This window comes from Oncorhynchus tshawytscha, linkage group LG02 (genome assembly GCF_018296145.1).
Source record: "Oncorhynchus tshawytscha isolate Ot180627B linkage group LG02, Otsh_v2.0, whole genome shotgun sequence".
In the NCBI taxonomy this organism is placed as follows: Eukaryota; Metazoa; Chordata; class Actinopteri; order Salmoniformes; family Salmonidae; genus Oncorhynchus; species Oncorhynchus tshawytscha.
In genome coordinates, this window is record NC_056430.1 from 33,414,616 (window position 1) to 33,432,482 (window position 17,867).

General features: G+C 42.5%; 2 protein-coding genes across 3 annotated transcripts; one reads left to right on the forward strand and one right to left on the reverse strand.

The window, feature by feature from the left end:
- Window positions 1-749: 749 nt before the first annotated feature.
- Window positions 750-3,760, reverse strand: ghrl (ghrelin/obestatin prepropeptide). Of its 2 annotated transcripts, none has more exons than XM_024437924.1 (5): window positions 3,743-3,760; window positions 3,417-3,562; window positions 3,182-3,277; window positions 2,390-2,501; window positions 750-897 (listed from the first exon to the last, which is right to left on the reverse strand). In XM_024437924.1, the coding sequence occupies exons 2-5, from the start codon at window positions 3,528-3,530 to the stop codon at window positions 893-895; spliced, it is 327 nt and encodes a 108-aa protein (XP_024293692.1). In that variant the 5' UTR covers window positions 3,531-3,562; window positions 3,743-3,760; the 3' UTR covers window positions 750-892. The 2 variants fall into 2 exon arrangements, with proteins under 2 accessions (XP_024293692.1, XP_024293688.1); XM_024437920.1 differs by having other exon boundaries at window positions 3,408-3,562.
- Window positions 3,532-8,438, forward strand: ccdc174 (coiled-coil domain containing 174). The gene is given in 9 exon segments (XM_042305164.1): window positions 3,532-3,541; window positions 5,002-5,098; window positions 5,204-5,334; window positions 5,518-5,571; window positions 5,574-5,599; window positions 5,760-5,904; window positions 6,058-6,174; window positions 6,468-6,618; window positions 8,285-8,438. Coding segments are annotated over 9 exon segments (885 nt in total).
- The last annotated feature ends 9,429 nt before the right edge of the window (window positions 8,439-17,867 follow it).

A 17,867-nucleotide genomic window follows, 5' to 3' on the forward strand; every position in this document is an offset into this window, starting at 1 on the left:
GTTAAGAAAGAGAGTTTAGCTTCAGCACTTCCATTTGAGAATGATTGACAGGAGCACCCAGTGACACCTCCAGAGAGACACTACCATCACACCAGATCAAAGTGGAAAAGCTGCTAGGACAATGGGTTCAATGTGTGAATGGTACCTAAGTGCCTCTACTGAACCCAGGGAAAATTATGATTTTGAGTTATTCAAGGGCACACGTCTCCCATGTAACTGTTTTTGTGTTCTACTTGAGCCTGTTGTATATAGGTCCGGATATGCGAGTACACTTGTTGGAAGGGCAGCCTGGAGTTCGAGACGAGGCCTTCTAATACAACCTAATAAAACACGTGGCCCACAGCGCACTGCCAGAGGTGCCCTAGTTCCCCAGGTCTGAGTAGCAGCCTCTTCAGCTGACCTGAAACCGATATTAAACAAGACACAAAGAGAGGGTTCTTTCCTTCGATGAATACATGGTCATAATTTAGCATGTTTCACAGGATTATGTCAAGCGTCCAATTCACTGCACTGTGACTGTAATCTGACCAGAACAAATGAGTTATACTTGCAGGAAACAGCTGAGGGAATTTATAAGAATAATTATTTCTGGCAGATTTAGTGCAATCGATGGGATGTTTCATATTCTCCTGGTACTCAAATTCAGATGTTTTGCCATTATGAGCCGCGACCTAAGAAAGTATTTTTACTAGAGAACTCTTTGAAGATAAGGATAACAGATCTGTTCAAAGACCCAAAATGACACGGAGTAAGGAAGCAGTGTTATTTTATTCATCTTTTACAATTCAAATGATGTTCACACAGTAAATCAGGTATAAGACAAGTTGAGAAAGGAAAGTTGGAGAACAGGAAATGGAGGTTCTTTGTATTCTGTGTCTATGCCAAGTTGTGATCATTCTGAAACACAAAAACATGATTTTAAACAATGCTGCTCTGGAACATTTAATGCACTCTGCTGTCTGTCTGATGGTTTAGATTTGACAGATGACTGTTCTTTCAAATATGGTTAACTCCAAATATGTGCTAATGAGTTGTTATAGCTACCATCATGAACAGGCAGTGTATCGCTATCCAGTGGCAACCTGTCATTCAGGGCAGGTACATACACCACCGTTCAAGCAATTTTTTTGTCCATTAAAATAACATCAAAATGATCAGAAATACAGTCTAGGCAGTTAAATGTATAAATGACTTGTAGCTGGAAATGGCAGATTTTTTAAAATGGATATCTACATAGGCGTACATTATCAGCAACCATCTGTGTTCTAATGGCACGTTGCATTAGCTAATCCAAGTTCATAATTTTAAAAGGCTAATTGATCATTAGAAAACCCTTTTGCAATTATGTTAGCACAGCTGAAAACTGTTCTGATTAAAGAAGCAATAAAACTGGCCTTCTTTAGACTAGTTGAGTATCTGGAGCATAAGCATTTATGGGTTCGATTACAGGCTCAAAATGTCTTGTTTTTTTCTGAGAAATTAAGGCTATTCCATTTGAGAAATTTCCAAGAAACTGAAGATCTCGGTCAATGCTGTATACTACTCCCTTCACAGAACAGCGCAGACTGACTTTAACCAGAATAGAAAGAGGAGTGGGAGGCCCCGGTGCACAACTGAGCAAGAGGACAAGTACATTACAGTGTCTAGTTTGAGAAACAGATGCCTCACAAGTCCTCAACTGGCAGCTTCATTAAATAGTACCCGCAAAACACCAGTCTCAACATCAACAGTGAAGAAGAGGCAACTCCGTGATGCTGGCCTTCTAGGCAGAGTTGCAACGAAAAAGCCATATCTCAGACTGGCCAATAAAATATTAAGATGAGCAAAAGAACACAGACACTGGACAATTGTTCTGAATTCTGGTGCTGTACATTTAAAAATACTGAACAGATAGTTATATTGACTACATCTGTTTTAGCTCGCTCATTAATGTCTTAATCGAAATTATGGATGATCTCTTATCCGTTCCCTTGTATAATAGTATGTACATCTCGATTGTCAGTAGAAACCACATTTGTATAAGCAAGTCAACCATATCAGCTTTTAAAAAAAAAATATATATATATTTTTTATAAATATGTAGCAAATGAGGCTGAATTAACTGTTTCGCTGACAGACAAGGCTCAGCTGATAACCAGGTGTAGCAGTAGTAAGGTGTTGGAACTGCTGTTGGGACAGCTTTATGTAGGCCCTAACAGTTTGTGGGCACCATTTGTCACCGTTATAGTGCAATTAATGTCTTGTTTAGTGTTGTGTTGTGGCTTTGCTGCTATGCATTAAATAAAAAGTTGAGTTTGCCCCACCAAGATTTACATGCTAAAATCGCCACGGTCTCTATCCAACTAGAGTAGTAGTGCTGTATGTAAGTTCAAATGTCATCGCAGGGCACCTGCAGTGGCAGTGTCTCCCAGGACGTCCTGCAGGATCTTCTGCAGCACGGCACCATACTCCTGGAACTCCTCCTCACTCATGGTGATGCCCATCTCAAAAGGAGCCTTGATCTGAGAACAGGCAGAGCTGATCAGTATCCAAATTAAACTTAGCCCTTAACATCTCTTGGCATGTTATGTGGTTTATACAATATACAGTGTGTGCAAATGGCGTGAGGAGGTAAGGCAATAAATAGGCCATAGTAGCAAGTAATTACAATTCAGCTAATTAACACTGGAGTGATAGATGTGCAGATGATGATGTGCAAGTAGAAATATTGGTGTGCAAAAGAGCAGAAAAGTAAATAAAAACATAGTGGATCCAGGCAATGAGGCAGTGATCGCTGAGATCCTGATTAAAAACAGCATAGGTGTATTTGGAGGGCAATTTGTTCAGGATAATATCTATGAGGGTGCCCATGTTTACAGAGTTTGGGTTGTACCTGGTGGGTTCCTTGATCATTTGTGTGAGATTGAGGGTGTCTAGCTTAGATTGTAGGTCTGCCGGGGTGTTAAGCATATCCCAGTTTAGGTCACCTAACAGAACGAACTCAAGATAGATGAGGGGCAATCAATTCACATATGGTGTCCAGGGCACAGCTGGGAGCTGAGGGGGGTCTATAACAGGCAACAACAGTGAGAGACTTAGGCTGGGTGGATGGTAGGGGCATTGGGTTGATTTGGGTTCAGCAGCAGTGTTGGATTTGTAGAGCTATTTTCAAGAGGTAAATCCATGTGCATGTGTCACTTACCGTATTGTGTTTGTCTTCCTGGTGAAGGGGACCCTCAAACAGCTCAGCAAAGCTCTCAATGTCTCGCCGACCAACCCGAGGGGGCTTCCCTTTACCCTGCAGGGCCAGGCCGTGACAGTGAGTCACACACTACCTTATTCACACATTTAGTATAACATTACTCACACACATTTTACACACAATTCGTAAACCTTACTCACAAACACACACGTGTGCTACACCTTACCTGTCTTACCTGTGGTTTCTGGGAGGGGCTGAGGAAGCTGGAGCCAGCACTGACTGACTTGGCCCACAGAGCCAGAGTACACAGCATCAGTATCATGAGACCTGTGTTTCTCTTCAGTGGCATGATGGATGGCTGTTTGCGCTTTGTAGAGAGAACTCACCAAATACAAATTAACAACATTTTAAAGCACTGTATATTGTGATGCTTTTACCCAAAGCATTCCTATGGCACAATACGACATACATTTTAACTTGTGTATAAATGAATTGAGATACCAAACCTAAATAGAATCTCCTCTGATATCTTATTTATTGAAAACAAATTGTTATACTCACCAGATATACCTTGGACATTGATATGGTTGGACTAGAGTCTCTTTTCACCTTATATACCTATTCTTATGTTTACCTCTGAAACATTTGGAATCCAAACACATATTTGCTTCTATGTTTGCACATTAGAGCAAATACAGTCATGGTTGATGGAACTGGGAATAGATGGATTTTTCAAGTGTTTGAATAGATAAAAGAACAAGAATAGCACAGTTGCAACCTGATAACAGAAATGTTCTTGCTGATTATCACCTTTAATCATACTATTATGATGACACCACACTGTCATGTGGGCTTTAGACCCTTTTAGAATGTGTACTCATACCTGAGCAACTGTTTGCTGGTCCATCAACAGAAACATTCTGCATTTCCTGAGTCTACAAAATACATATTCACTGTCCTATGTACTGAAATATGCCAAGAACACATTATCTCAACTTTCACTTTTTCTGTTCTTTGTCAGCTGTAATGGGCAGAATGTTGTGCATCATTATAAGCATCGAAATGGTATATTTCTGGTTATACAATATATATATATATATATATATATTTTTTTTATCTTTAACTCTGCATTGTTGGAAAATAATCAGTGAGTAACGTTAAGCATTTCACTGTTAGTCTACGCCTGTTGTTTACGAAGCATGTGACAAATAAAATTTGATTTGATACATGAGACATAGTAAAAGAACAATCTCTGTCTATACTTGGTCTGATATACATATATTACATAACTGCATGTTCAAGAGCCTAAATCCATTATAACCAGAAACGAATTATGCCAACATTGAAAGCATCAATCTTTTTTTGACTGCCAGTTGCTTACTCCACACCGCTAGGTGGCAGTCCTGAATCTACTTAGCTAGCAACCCTTAAATTATTACGTGACCCAAATATGAATGATTAACAATATTAATTATTGTAAACAAGTCAACGATGAAGCAGTCACTGCATATTGCTTATTATTTTTATCCATGGTTGTTAGATTTCGATATATCAGCTCAAAGCCAGCTAGCTAGTGGAAGGCAACCAATCTACAACTCAGATTGCATAGATGGCTAGCTAGGATACTGTACTATACTCATTTTTCTGCAGCTGGTTGATCTCAAAGCTGAACTCGACTGGTCCTGGTATAGTTTTGTAATTCGTTACACTGGTCTTTAAATGCTGTCATATTCTGTATGTAAGGTTGACATGTGAAGGCCCTGCATATGCAATTTGTATTTCTCGCATTTGAATTACAGTCCTCTTTTCCATTGTGTCAGATGAGGAGACAGAGGGACATTTCCTGGTGGATTTCACCCAGAAGATTATTGACAAGAAGAGAGAGAATCATGCGGACCAAGACTTTCAGGGAAAAGGGTATATTTTACTCTGATCAAACATGGAGGTGAATGTAAGTTTGTTCATAGAAGAAGATGTTAGTGACAATACTGTTCTGAGCTTCTTTTTAATGTTTGTACACAGACGTGACCCGGCTGAAAAGGACCGACTATCAGAGGACATGCGTAGAGAGCTGCAGAGGCAAGTCTGGGAGAGGGAGGAGGCCATGAACAGTCCTGTGGGACGAATCCACTACGAGGACATCGGGGAGCAACGTTGACATGGCACTGGTTTCATAGATACAGTAATCAAACTGTATTTACTGTACTTTTTTAACCAAACCCTGAGAGGTGTGTTCTCTGTGGATTGACTTGTCTCTTCTCTGATCTCTTGCCTCTTCCTCCATCTCTCACACTGCTATTTTTCCTCCCTCTTCTTTTACTGTCTGTCCATGTCAGAGGCCCATGAGCTGGGTGTGGGCTACTTTACATTTCAGGAGCAGCGCAGGAAACAAATACTCTGGACATGCTCAGACACCAGGTGAGTTACTCTCAGCCTCCGCAACCCCTGAGATTAGACATTCTTATATCACTTATCAGTTCATTTAAATGACTGAGTTTGAAGCATATTGTCGATATTAATTCAATTTTTTTTAAAGATGAATTATCTCTCTCCTTTTCTCTCCCTCTCTTTCTCTCAGACGACAGACCAGCGCAGTAAGAGGGAGCAGTTGAAGGAGAACAGGAATGCTCTGCTGAACGCTCAGTTGGCCAAGGTGAGGCAAAGGAAGATGAAGACTAAGCTGGATGGAACACAGGACGACCAGGGAGCTGGACCCAAACAAGGTTAGAGGAACCTCCCACAATTATACAGCATTGGATACAATGATACCTGATCAGGCTAGATTGTATGGCTATGACTGTATACTGCTCTATGTATATACTTTTGACTGTAGTGAATACTGTTGTAAGTGTTGTCTCTTATATTACTTCCTTCAGAAGATGATGAAGCCCATGAGGAGGCCCCTGCAGTGAAGAAGTTGGAGGTAGAGATCCAGGAGAGGAGAGACACCAAGTCAGGAGTACCCCACGTCAGGGAGTGGGACAGGGGCAAAGGTAAACACTACTCCTTGTTTCTGGTTGACACGATTGGCATGGATCTTTTTTTAGAATGAATGGTGATCATTGATGAATCACTGCCACCACACTGGCATAACATGTATAACATGACAAAGTAGAGCAGGAAAGTTCCAGGTGTAACCAAGGACTGTTTGCTGTAGTCAACGCCTGTCAGATCATCTCTGGTAATTTCCTCCAGTGAGACACCAAAGAGTTGTATGCTGCCTGGAGTGTTAGATCATTAACTAACTGTCTTCTCTTTTTTCAATTTGACAACACTCCTTTCCTAGTGGACTTTTTTGGCAAGTGGACGAGTCGGCGGCAGGATGATAGGGAGTCAGAGTTCACTCCTCCCTCTGTGTACTTCAGCGACGATAAGAGACAGGGCTACGGGAAATGGGCCAAACGGGAGCAGGACAGACCCAAAATGGCCTTCATGTGGTCAGAGGGGCAGGGTGGAGGGCATAGCCACCCCAGGCCAAGCCCAAAAGTAGTTCTTTACCCCAGCCCCAGTCAAGTACCCCTGTACCCTCTCAACCCACAATGCTATTCATTGACTACAGCTCAGCGTTCAACACCATAGTACCCTCAAAACTCATCACTAAGCTAAGGATCCTGGGACTAAATAGCTCCCTCTGGAACTGGATCCTGGACTTCCTGCCTGGCCGCCCCCAGGTGGTGAGTGTAGGTAGCAACACATCTGCCACGCTTATCCTCAACACTAGCTCCACAGGGGTGCGTGCTCAGTCCCCTCCTGTACTCCCTGTTCACCCATGACTGCATGGCCAGGCACGACTCAAACACCATCATTAAGTTTGCAGACGACACATCAGTGGTAGGCCTGATCAAAGACAACAACGAGACAGCCTATAGGGAGGAGGTCAGAGACCTGGCCGTGTGGTGCCAGAATAACAACCTATCCCTCAACGTAGCCAAGACTAAGGAGATGATTGTGGACTACAGAAAAAGGAGGACCGAGCACGCCCCCATTCTCATCTACAGGGCTGTAGTGGAGCAGGTTGAGAGCGTCAAGTTCCTCGGTGTCCACATCAACAACAAACTAGAATGGTCCAAACATACTAAGACAGTCGTGAAGAGGGCACGACAAAGCCTATTCCCCCTCAGGAAACTAAAAAGATTTGGCATGGGTCCTGAGATCCTCAAAAGGTTCTACAGCTGCAACATCGAGAGCATCACTGGTTGCATCACTGCCTGGTACGGCAATTGCCCGGCCTCTGGCCACAAAGGAACTACAGAGGGTAGTGCGAATGGCCCAGTACATCACTGGGGCTAAGCTGCCTGCCATCCAGGACCTCTACACCAGGCAGTGTCAGAGGAAGGCTCTAAAAATGGTCAAAGACCCCAGCCACCCCAGTCATAGACTGTTCTCTCTACTACCTCATGGCAAGCGGTACCGGAGTGCCAAGTCTCGGACAAAAAGGCTTCTCGACAGTTTTTTCCCCCCAAGCAATAAGACTCCTGAACATGTAATCAAATGGTTACCCTGACTATTTGCATTGTGTGCACCCCCCCCAACCCTCTTTTTACACTGCTGCTACTCTGTTTATCATATATGCATAGTCACTTTAACTATACATTCATGTACATACTACCTCAATTGGGCCGACCAACCAGTGCTCCCACACATTGGCTAACCGTGCTATCTGCATTGTGTCCCGCCACCTGCCAACCCCTCTTTTACGCTACTGCTACTCTCTGTTCATCATATATGCATAGTCACTTTAACCATATCTACATGTACATGGTACCTCAATCAGCCTGACTAACTGGTGTCTGTATATAGCCTCGCTACTGTATATAGCCTGTTTTTTTACTGTTTTATTTCTTTACTTACCTGTTGTGTACCCAACAACTTTTTTGCACTATTGGTTCGAGCCTGTAAGTATGTTGTATTCGGCGCACGTGACAAATAAACTTTGATTTGATTTGATCCCCTGGTCAGCACCAAAACACTGTCCAACCCCAAAATGCACCTCCAGCCCCTCAGTGCCCCCCTCAACCCCCCACCTTAGTACCCTCCCAACAGCCCCAACCCCAATACACACCACCCCCACCAACATACCCTCAGTTTGCTTCCCCATTTCAGTCCCGATTTGTACCTCCACCCTTTCACCTTCAGTATCTTCCTCAACTTCAGTATGCAGCCCCAAACTCAGCCCCAGTGCCCCCCTCAGCCTCAGACCCAGCTCCCTTCCCAGAGCCTGGATAACATGCTGTCCTTCAGCAAGAACTCTGCTTGATACTCACAGACACACCTGTATTAAACTAACCCAAACACACAAACAACGTCAATGGGTGTTAGACTATAGTGACGTTACCATGATCTTTAAACCCCTCAGAGGGCACCAAAGAGATGGACCCGTTTTCGTAATCTGATCTTGGATTTAGACTGCTGATCTTGTACATCAAATCAAATCAAATTTATTTATATAGCCCTTCATACATCAACTGATATCTCAAAGTGCTGTACAGAAACCCAGCCTAAAACCCCAAACAGCAAGCAATGCAGGTGTAGAAGCACCTGTGTAGAAGTACATGTGTGGTGATTGTGTGTTTTGAGTGACAGGACAATACAGAGGATCAGCCACGATGTAATAACTGTTTTCTGGGTAAGTACAGGCATTGAGACGTCTCTGGATGCTTGTCATTAAATTCAAACATATGCAATTACCTGTGATCATTTAAATGGATCTATGGAATATACACTGCTCAAAAAAATAAAGGGAACACTTAAACAACACAATGTAACGCCAAGTCAATCACACTTCTGTGAAATCAAACTGTCCACTTAGGAAGCAACACTGATTGACAATAAATTTCACATGCTGTTGTGCAAATGGAATAGACAACAGGTGTAAATTATAGGCAATTAGCAAGACACCCCCAATAAAGGAGTGGTTCTGCAGGTGGTGACCACAGACCACTTCTCAGTTCCTATGCTTCCTGGCTGATGTTTTGGTCACTTTTGAATGCTGGTGGTGCTTTCACTCTAGTGGTAGCATGAGACGGCGTCTACAACCCACACAAGTGGCTCAGGTAGTGCAGCTCATCCAGGATGGCACATCAATGCGAGCTGTGGCAAGAAGGTTTGCTGTGTCTGTCAGCGTAGTGTCCAGAGCATGGAGGCGCTACCAGGAGACAGGCCAGTACATCAGGAGACGTGGAGGAGGGCAACAACCCAGCAGCAGGACCGCTACCTCTGCCTTTGTGCAAGAAGGAGCAGGAGGAGCACTGCCAGAGCCCTGCAAAATGACCCCCAGCAGGCCACAAATGTGCATGTGTCTGCTCAAACGGTCAGAAACAGACTCCATGAGGGTGGCCTGCCTGTGGTTTTCCACTTTAATTTTGAGTGTGACTCCAAATCCAGACCTCCATGGGTTGATACATTTGATTTCCATTGATAATTTTTGTGTGATTTTGTTGTCAGCAGATTCAACTAGGTAAAGAAAAAAGTATTTAATAAGAATATTTCATTCATTCAGATCTAGGATGTGTTATTTGAGTGTTCCCTTTATTTTTTTGAGCAGTGTATATTCAGTGTTGGGATATAGCTTTAGGTGAGGAAGGTTTGACTGACATGCTCTAGATGGCGCTGTGCCCATTTACCATTGTTTTATGAGCCACCAGACTCTGTAGGTGTGTTCAGAATGTGTAATGTTGAGTGTTTTAAACGTTTTTCAATCCAACGGAGTACTCACTGGCCTGGCATGACCTCCTCTGGTCCATTTCAAGCGCTTGACAAGGAGGCAGGTGTGTTTGTCCCATCAGGAAGACAGGTCAGGGAAATGACACTGACGTGGAACATGTTTAGCTTCTTCAAACAGAGAATGAAAGGGAACTTTAATATTTCTGATTATTAGATTGTATTAGAGTTATTTATGCCATGTGAGTTAATACTTATATATATATATACACACACAGATAATCACAATCATATAAACTTTACCAACAAGGCTCTCAATTGTGTACCACTTATTCCATGTTTAAACCGTTTTGAATGCACCTCTGAAGTACTGTAGATCAGGTAAAATCACCACTGTTTTTCCTTTTTTCCCCCTCCAACTTTTTATATGTTTATATATCTTACCACTAAAAGGCAGTGTAATATGTGCTTGCTGCTTACACGTACTTCCTTTAATTTCAGTTTGCCAATATGAATTGAGGGCAATTATTTTAATACCCTAAAAATATATTTTACATTTCAATCAGTAATTTAATGTTATCGATGCAAATGGTTCCAATATCATTTCAGAATTCATTGAAATTATGTTGTTACAATAAAATAATCATATTGCAGTAGCAGGTAGGCCACTAATGACATCATCAAGAGACAGGACTTTTCTTCAATGATGGGTGCATTCGTAAATTCGCTCTGCCTGTGTACTCCGATTTCAGAGCACTCTTGTCTGAGTGTGCCAGATCGTAGACTAACTGATGAATTGACGAACGCTCAACACCCGTTGTCAGTAAGCGTCAACAAAAACGTGTAATTCAATTGTTGCCAGCAGCACAGTTACAGTCACCAACGCTCTGGATAACAGCCTAACCAGCTCTGCTAGGGCGAGTAAAATGGTCAGAGTGATGTGTTCTGTAAATTGTGTCTGGAAGTAGCTAGCAAGCTAGGCAACGTTAGCCAGTTAGCTTGGGTGCCTTGACCGCCGTTGTGAGGTCAGATCGCTCGGATCAACCCTACTCCTCGGTCAGCCCAGTGTGCGTTCTGCACCCAAAGCGAAGCGCTACAACAACACAGTGCGCGTTCTGGCACTCCAGAGTGAATTTAAGAACGCACCCAACATCACAAAAGTTGTCAAAAATATGATTAGTAAAGTACAGATACCCCAAAACACTACTTAAGTATTACATTAAACTATTTTTTACTTAAATACTTTACACCACTGCAAATAAATGCATTTTGTCTTAATATTGTGCTCAGTGTTGTTTCAACAAACGAGGGAGCAACATGGCGCCATAGAGCCCAGAAAAGCCCAAAGACCAAGGAAGGAAAAATAAATAAAGACCAATACTTATTTTCCACCATAATTTGCAAATAAATTCATAAAAAATCCTACAATGTGATTTTCTGGATTTCTTTTCTCATTTTGTCTGTCATAGTTGAAGTGTACCTATGCTGAAAATTACAGGCCTCTCTCATCTTTTTAAGTGGGAGAACTTGCACAATTGGTGGCTGACTAAATACTTTTTTGCTCCACTGTATATCTATCCTACCCTGCCTTTCTAAGGTCTTCAGAAGCCAAGTTAAGAAACAGATCACCGACCATCAGAGCAGCTCACAGATCATTGCACCTGTACATAGCCATCTGTAAATAACCCATCCAACTACCTCATCCCCATATTGTTATTTTAGTTTTTTGCTCTTTTACACCCCAGTATCTCTACTTGCACATTCATCTTCTGCACATCTATCACTCCAGTGTTTAATTGCTAAATTGTAATTACTTCACCACTATGGCCTATTTATTGCCTTACATCCCTAATCTTACCTCATTTGCACACACTGTATATCGATTTTTTCTATTGTGTTATTGACTGTATGTTTGTTTATTCCATGTGTAACTCTGTGTTGTTGTTTGTGTCGCACTGCTTTTCTTTATCTTGGCCAGGTCGCAGTTTTAACTGAGAACTGGTTCTCAACCGGCCTACCTGGTTAAATAATGACAAGTTGAGGATCGGTAGGATAGTCAGTTCTACGAGGGTATGTTTGGCAGCATGAATGAAGGATGCTTTGTTGCGAAATAGGAAGCCGATTCTAGATTTGATTTTGGATTGGAGATGCTTAATGCAAGTCTGGAAGGAGAGTTTACAGTCTAACCAGACACCTAGGTATTTGTAGTTGTCCACATATTCTAAGTCAGAACCGTCCAGAGTAGTGATGCTGGACGGGCAGGCAGGTGCGGGCAGCGTTCGGTTGAATAGCATGTATTTAGTTTTACTAGCATTTAAGAGCAGTTGGAGGCAACGGAAGGAGAGTTGATTGGCATTGAAGCTCATCTGGGGGTTAGTTAACACAGTGTCCAAAGAAGGGCCAGAAGTATACAGAATGGTGTCGAATGGTTAAATGAGAATGGTCTCATTTAACATGAGATCCGCTCTAAGCTTTACAGGAATGTGACTCTGAATGTACAGTGCCTTCGGAAAATATTCAGACCCCTTGACTTTTCCACATTTTGTTACGTTACAGCCATATTCTAAAATGGAGTAAATAAATACAAATCCTCAGCAATCTACACACAATGCCCCATAATGACAAAGCGAAAACAGAATACCTTATTTACATAAGTATTCAGACCTTTTGCTAGGAGACTCGAAATTGAGCTCAGGTGCATCCTGTTCCCATTGATTTTCCTTGAGATGTTTCTACAACTTGATTGGAGTCCACCTGTGGAAAATTCAATTGATTGGACATCATTAGGGCTCCTGAGTGGTGCAGTGGTCTAAGGCACTGCATCTCAGTGCTAGAGGCGTCACTACAGACCCTGGTTCGATCCTGGGCTGTATCACAACCGGTCGTGATTGGGAGTCCCATAGGGCAGCGCACAATTGGCCCAGCGCTGTCTGGGTTAGGTTTTAGCCTGGGTAGGCCGTCATTGTAAATAACAATTTGTTTTTAACTGACTTGCCTAGTTAAATAAAGGTTTAAAAAATGTGTCTAGTTAAATCAAGGTTTTTAACAACACCCGTGCCAACACATCCTCCAGACATCGGCTTCTCTGGCATTATCACTTCATTATGTTTGTGACAGAGTTCTCAGTACCTGTTCAGGCAGGTGAAATACGACATAGACACCACTTCTTGTTCTGGTCCAGAGGCACGACGTGGGCCCCGGAACACTTCTGGTATACGACAGGGGTGGGGCACAAGGAGGAACAGGGGGTTTGGAAGGAGTTGATAATGGTTGGGACAGTGTATGACATCACTGTCCTACTGATGGCTAGGGTGCTATAGTTGTCTCTTAACAATTTTGACTTTCTCTCCTTGTGTCCTGTCCTCCATGATCACTGACCTGGCAACACTTGAAAGGTGGAGACAATATGGTGAAAACCTATCCAGTTCTCTCATGAAGGAAAGGAGACAAGGAACATGAGTCTGTGTTATAGTATTGAGACACATTCTGTGAGTGTTTTGTGTATCGTCTGTATGGGGCTCTTCCTGGTCTGGTTGAGGGCCGACTCCCATGTGACCATGACCATGTGTTTTCCCACTTCTTTTCCATTTTCCTCTGGTGAGACCGGCCCAACAGACTGGGAAACACTCACTTAGACAGTGAAAGCTCTGTCACCATCTGTGTGTGTGTGTTTGTAATGTTTGTTACTGTTTGTGTGTTTGCAGCAAACAACACTTGCACTTGACCCCCCCCCCTTTCTAGCTCTGCCTTTGTTGATAACTACTTTATTGAGGAAATGTGTACTTACTATGCCTGTGATATGTGTTTGTCCCACCTAACTATCTTAAAATTACTAACTGTAAGTCTGCTAAATGGCTCAAATTTCAAATGTTTGTGTGTGTGTGCGTGTGGGACTGTGACTGTCTGTGTGTGTTTGTCTGCACTCCCATTTATGAAGCTGGATTTATGGGTTGCTGCCAGGGCACATTTCAGAAAGAGCGGAGGGAGGGGGGGGTGCGGTGACCGGACCCCACAGAGTGATGCAGGGAAATTTAATATGCACATTCATGAAAATATAATGCAGTGCAGGGCAGAATGCACACAACAATAAAGAAAAGGCCACTTAATGAAGGTTATGACTGAATAATTCAACCTAATAAGAGCAGAGAGTGACACACACAATGACCGCACTGGGCTCAGATGAAAAACAACAAGCCATATATTTTTTGGGACATGTAAATAAGGTGTGTTTCTATGTTATTGTGCAGATAGATAAATATACAGTGAAATGACTTTCTCTGTACTATTATGTACTAGATGACCACGTAATAAGACTTTCAGTATTTTGCCTTAAAGTTGTGGTTAATAACCAAAACCATATTCAAATGTTTAATTTTCCTCTATTTTTATTTCTCTGTCCCAACCTAACACACTTTACTGTCTTCTCTCCCTATGTGTGCAATGGGTCATGTGTCCACAATTGTACACAGCGGGAAAGTAGATTTTCGTTGAGACAGTACCCACATGAAAAAAATACTATAGTATTCTGTTTTTGCAGACTTTACTGTGGTATACTGTAGGATTTACTGTAGTGCTTTTACAGACTGTAGTATACTGTAGTATTTACTATAGTGTTTTGTTTTATTATGTTTGACAAATATATAAAGAGTACATTTTCCATAACCTGTAGCTAGGTCGATAGGTAGGTAGGACAGCTAGTTTAGCACTTCAGATCTTGTCTATAATCTGTATGGAACACAATATGGTCTATACTTGGCATGTAGGTTTGTCACTTACGGGTGGCACAGATTGGGATATGGGGAGGGGAATGGGAAGGGTATATGCAAATGAAATATTACAGTATTTCGTATATTTAAAAAAGTGTAGTGTTTTTGCGTACTGTAGTGTTTTTGCGGACATTACTGTAGTATTTACTGCAATCTTTTTTGTGGGTATGATACTGTAGTATTTACTCTAGTATTCTACAGTATATTACAACATTATATAGTATGTACTACACATGATAGAGAGATGCTAAAGTGTGTAGTATAGTATTCTACAGTATACTAGATAATTCTATAGTTAGTACTGTAGTGTTCTATAGTAATGTGGGTGCTCTGATTAGCTACAGATTCAGGAAGACCAACATCCTGAAGGAGATTGCCAAAACACAGAGTGACCATGCCAAGGACAACTTCCTGCCCCATGACTACAAACTGGGGTGTCTGGCATAGAACCACATAGGACCCCATCACCTTGCTCATTGACTGGTCAAACAGCCAAGGGCTGTCCCAGATTCTGCATGTTAACATGACACTTGATTCACATTTTTTGGCTCAGTCAGTGTGATCATTTAACATGTTTTGCGATAAAATCAATACATTCACACATGGTAAATGGACACGTGTTAACTCAATAACACTCTCCAGCTCTTAAAGTAAAGGCATTAACAGGAGCGTAAAGGATAGCGTGTATTGGCATCAGAAAGAGTGTGTATATGTTTGAGTATGGATGTATCAGTGTGCTTGTTTGAGTGTGTATAAGGATTGGGCTGTTTCAGATCAATGCTGTGATGGATGAAATGGAAAACAGTATGCGAGAGCCTCCCGTTGGCCTGTAAAGCCAGCAGACCTGTGACCAATGACTTCAAGTGGACTGTAGTTTTAGTTTGTCACTGAGCTCTGCTTGAGTGATGCAGGGGCTGGGAAGCCAAGTATCCTGCTCAGAATCAGATCGGGATGGACCCTCCTGCTCCAACTACAAGAAAAAACATTCCCTGATCTGCTGTAAAGAAACACACACACACACACACACACACACACACACACACACACACACACACACACACACACACACACACATGCACACACACAACGCACACACACACACACACACACACACACACACACACACACACACACACACACACACACACACACACACACACACACTTGTTTGTTTTACTATCCTTGTGTGGACCAAACAATTGATTCCGATTCAAAATCCTATTTTCCCTAACCCTAACCCCCCTAACTTAACCTGAAACCCTAACCCTAAACCCTAACCCCTAAACTTAACCTGAAACCCTAACCCCTAAACTTAACCCCCTAACCCCTAAACTTAACCTGAAACCCTAACCCTAAACTTAACCTGAAACCCTAACCCCTAAACTTAACCTGAAACCCTAACCCCTAAACTAAAACCTGAAACCCTAACCCCTAAACCCCTTAACCTGAAACCCCCTAACCCCTAAACTTAACCTGAAACCCTAACCCCTAAACTTAACCTGAAACCCCCTAACCCTAACCCCTAAACTTAACCTGAAACCCTAACCCCCCTAAAACCCTAACCCCTAAACTTAACCTGCCCTAACCTGAAACCCTAACCCCTAAAACCTGAAACCCTAACCCCTAAACTTAACCTGAAACCCTAACCCCTAAACTTAACCTGAAACCCTAACCCCTAAGCTTAACCTGAAACCCTAACCCCTAAACTTAACCTGAAACCCTAACCCCTAAACTTAACCTGAAACCCTAACCCCTAAGCTTAAAAACCCTAACCCCTAAGCTTAACCTGAAACCCTAACCCCTAACCCTAACCCCTAAGCCGCCTAAAATAACCTTTTTCTTTTTGGGGACCGGCGAAATGTCCACACTTGTCAGAATTTTCCTTGTTTTACTATCCAATAGTAAAACCAAACACACACACACACACACACACACACACACAAACACACACACACACACACACACACACACACAAAGAGCACCGTGGTGTTGGTTTGCACCTCTTTATTGAAGACACTCGTCACAGTCGGTCTGTTTTAACGTCTGTCCCATCCGGACCACAACAGGAGCTAATGGAGTCTTTATGAGTGGGGGATATATGGAGATGGGATAGAGGGCAGCCAGTATCTGACACATCTACCCTGGTAATCCCCCTGTCTTATGTCCTCTAGCATTGAGCAGGGACCACGATCAATGGCCTCTTTATTGCGGTGCAGAGAAGATGGGGGCAGATGGAACATGTTTCCGGTATGTCTGCTCCTCGTGAATGCCATTTCACAGGCATGAGACGCAATAAAACTAGCAATATGAAAGTACATGGAGCCAAAATGGCTGAGGTGGTAGTCGTAATAAATGCTGTGAAAGCTAAAATGGCTGATCATGACATATTGTGTTTTTCCTGAAGGAGTGTCTCCACAGCTCTTAAGAAAGGGGGAATAGCTCAAACTATAGGTCACCTATAACGTGCATATTAAACATTAAATACACACTAAAATTATACATGATGTCACCATTGCATACAACTGCCTACTCTTGTTATTGAAATAATGCTCCCGACGGTGCCCCAGACGCTCCCCTCATATTGTGGCACATCTCAGGTACTATCAATACTACAGATTCATAAGAACATTTGGCAGGTAATGTCATAACACTACACAAGGTTGAATTGTAAGTAAGTGTCAAAGCACCCAGATAAGACCAGAGGTATCCTGATGCACTCAGCGACTGCTGGAGGTAGAGAGAGATAGAGGGATGACTTCTACTGCAATGCAGATTCTATGAAAGAGCCTGGAGACTGATGGATTATGTCAGCATTGATCCACCTGACTTAAGCGTTTCCTTGTTTTGCCCATGGGTTTTCCAACACCATTTATAAGTCCCCAACCAGGGTTAGCATTGATAAGGCGAGTGGAGCAGGGGCACTCTGGGTTAGTGGTGGTGTGTGTCTTCAGTGTGACCTTGTGTCTAACGCATCATAGGTCAGTAGAGTCACACCGTAGGCCATGTTATCACAACAGGGATCACTTCCTTGATTGACTTAATTGATGTCAAGGATGGAATTCCCACAAGCTAATGCGGGTTGATGTTGCAATGTTTTGATAGAGGGGCATGGGTGGGTCAAAGGACATGGGTCATAAAGAGAGACCCCTGTGTCTAACCAATTTTAGGTTTCTAGGGATGGAATGGGATCCTGTCAAAGTCTCAGAGACATAACACTCCAGTGTTATGGTGTTAGTGAGATTTCCCATTATATTTGCATG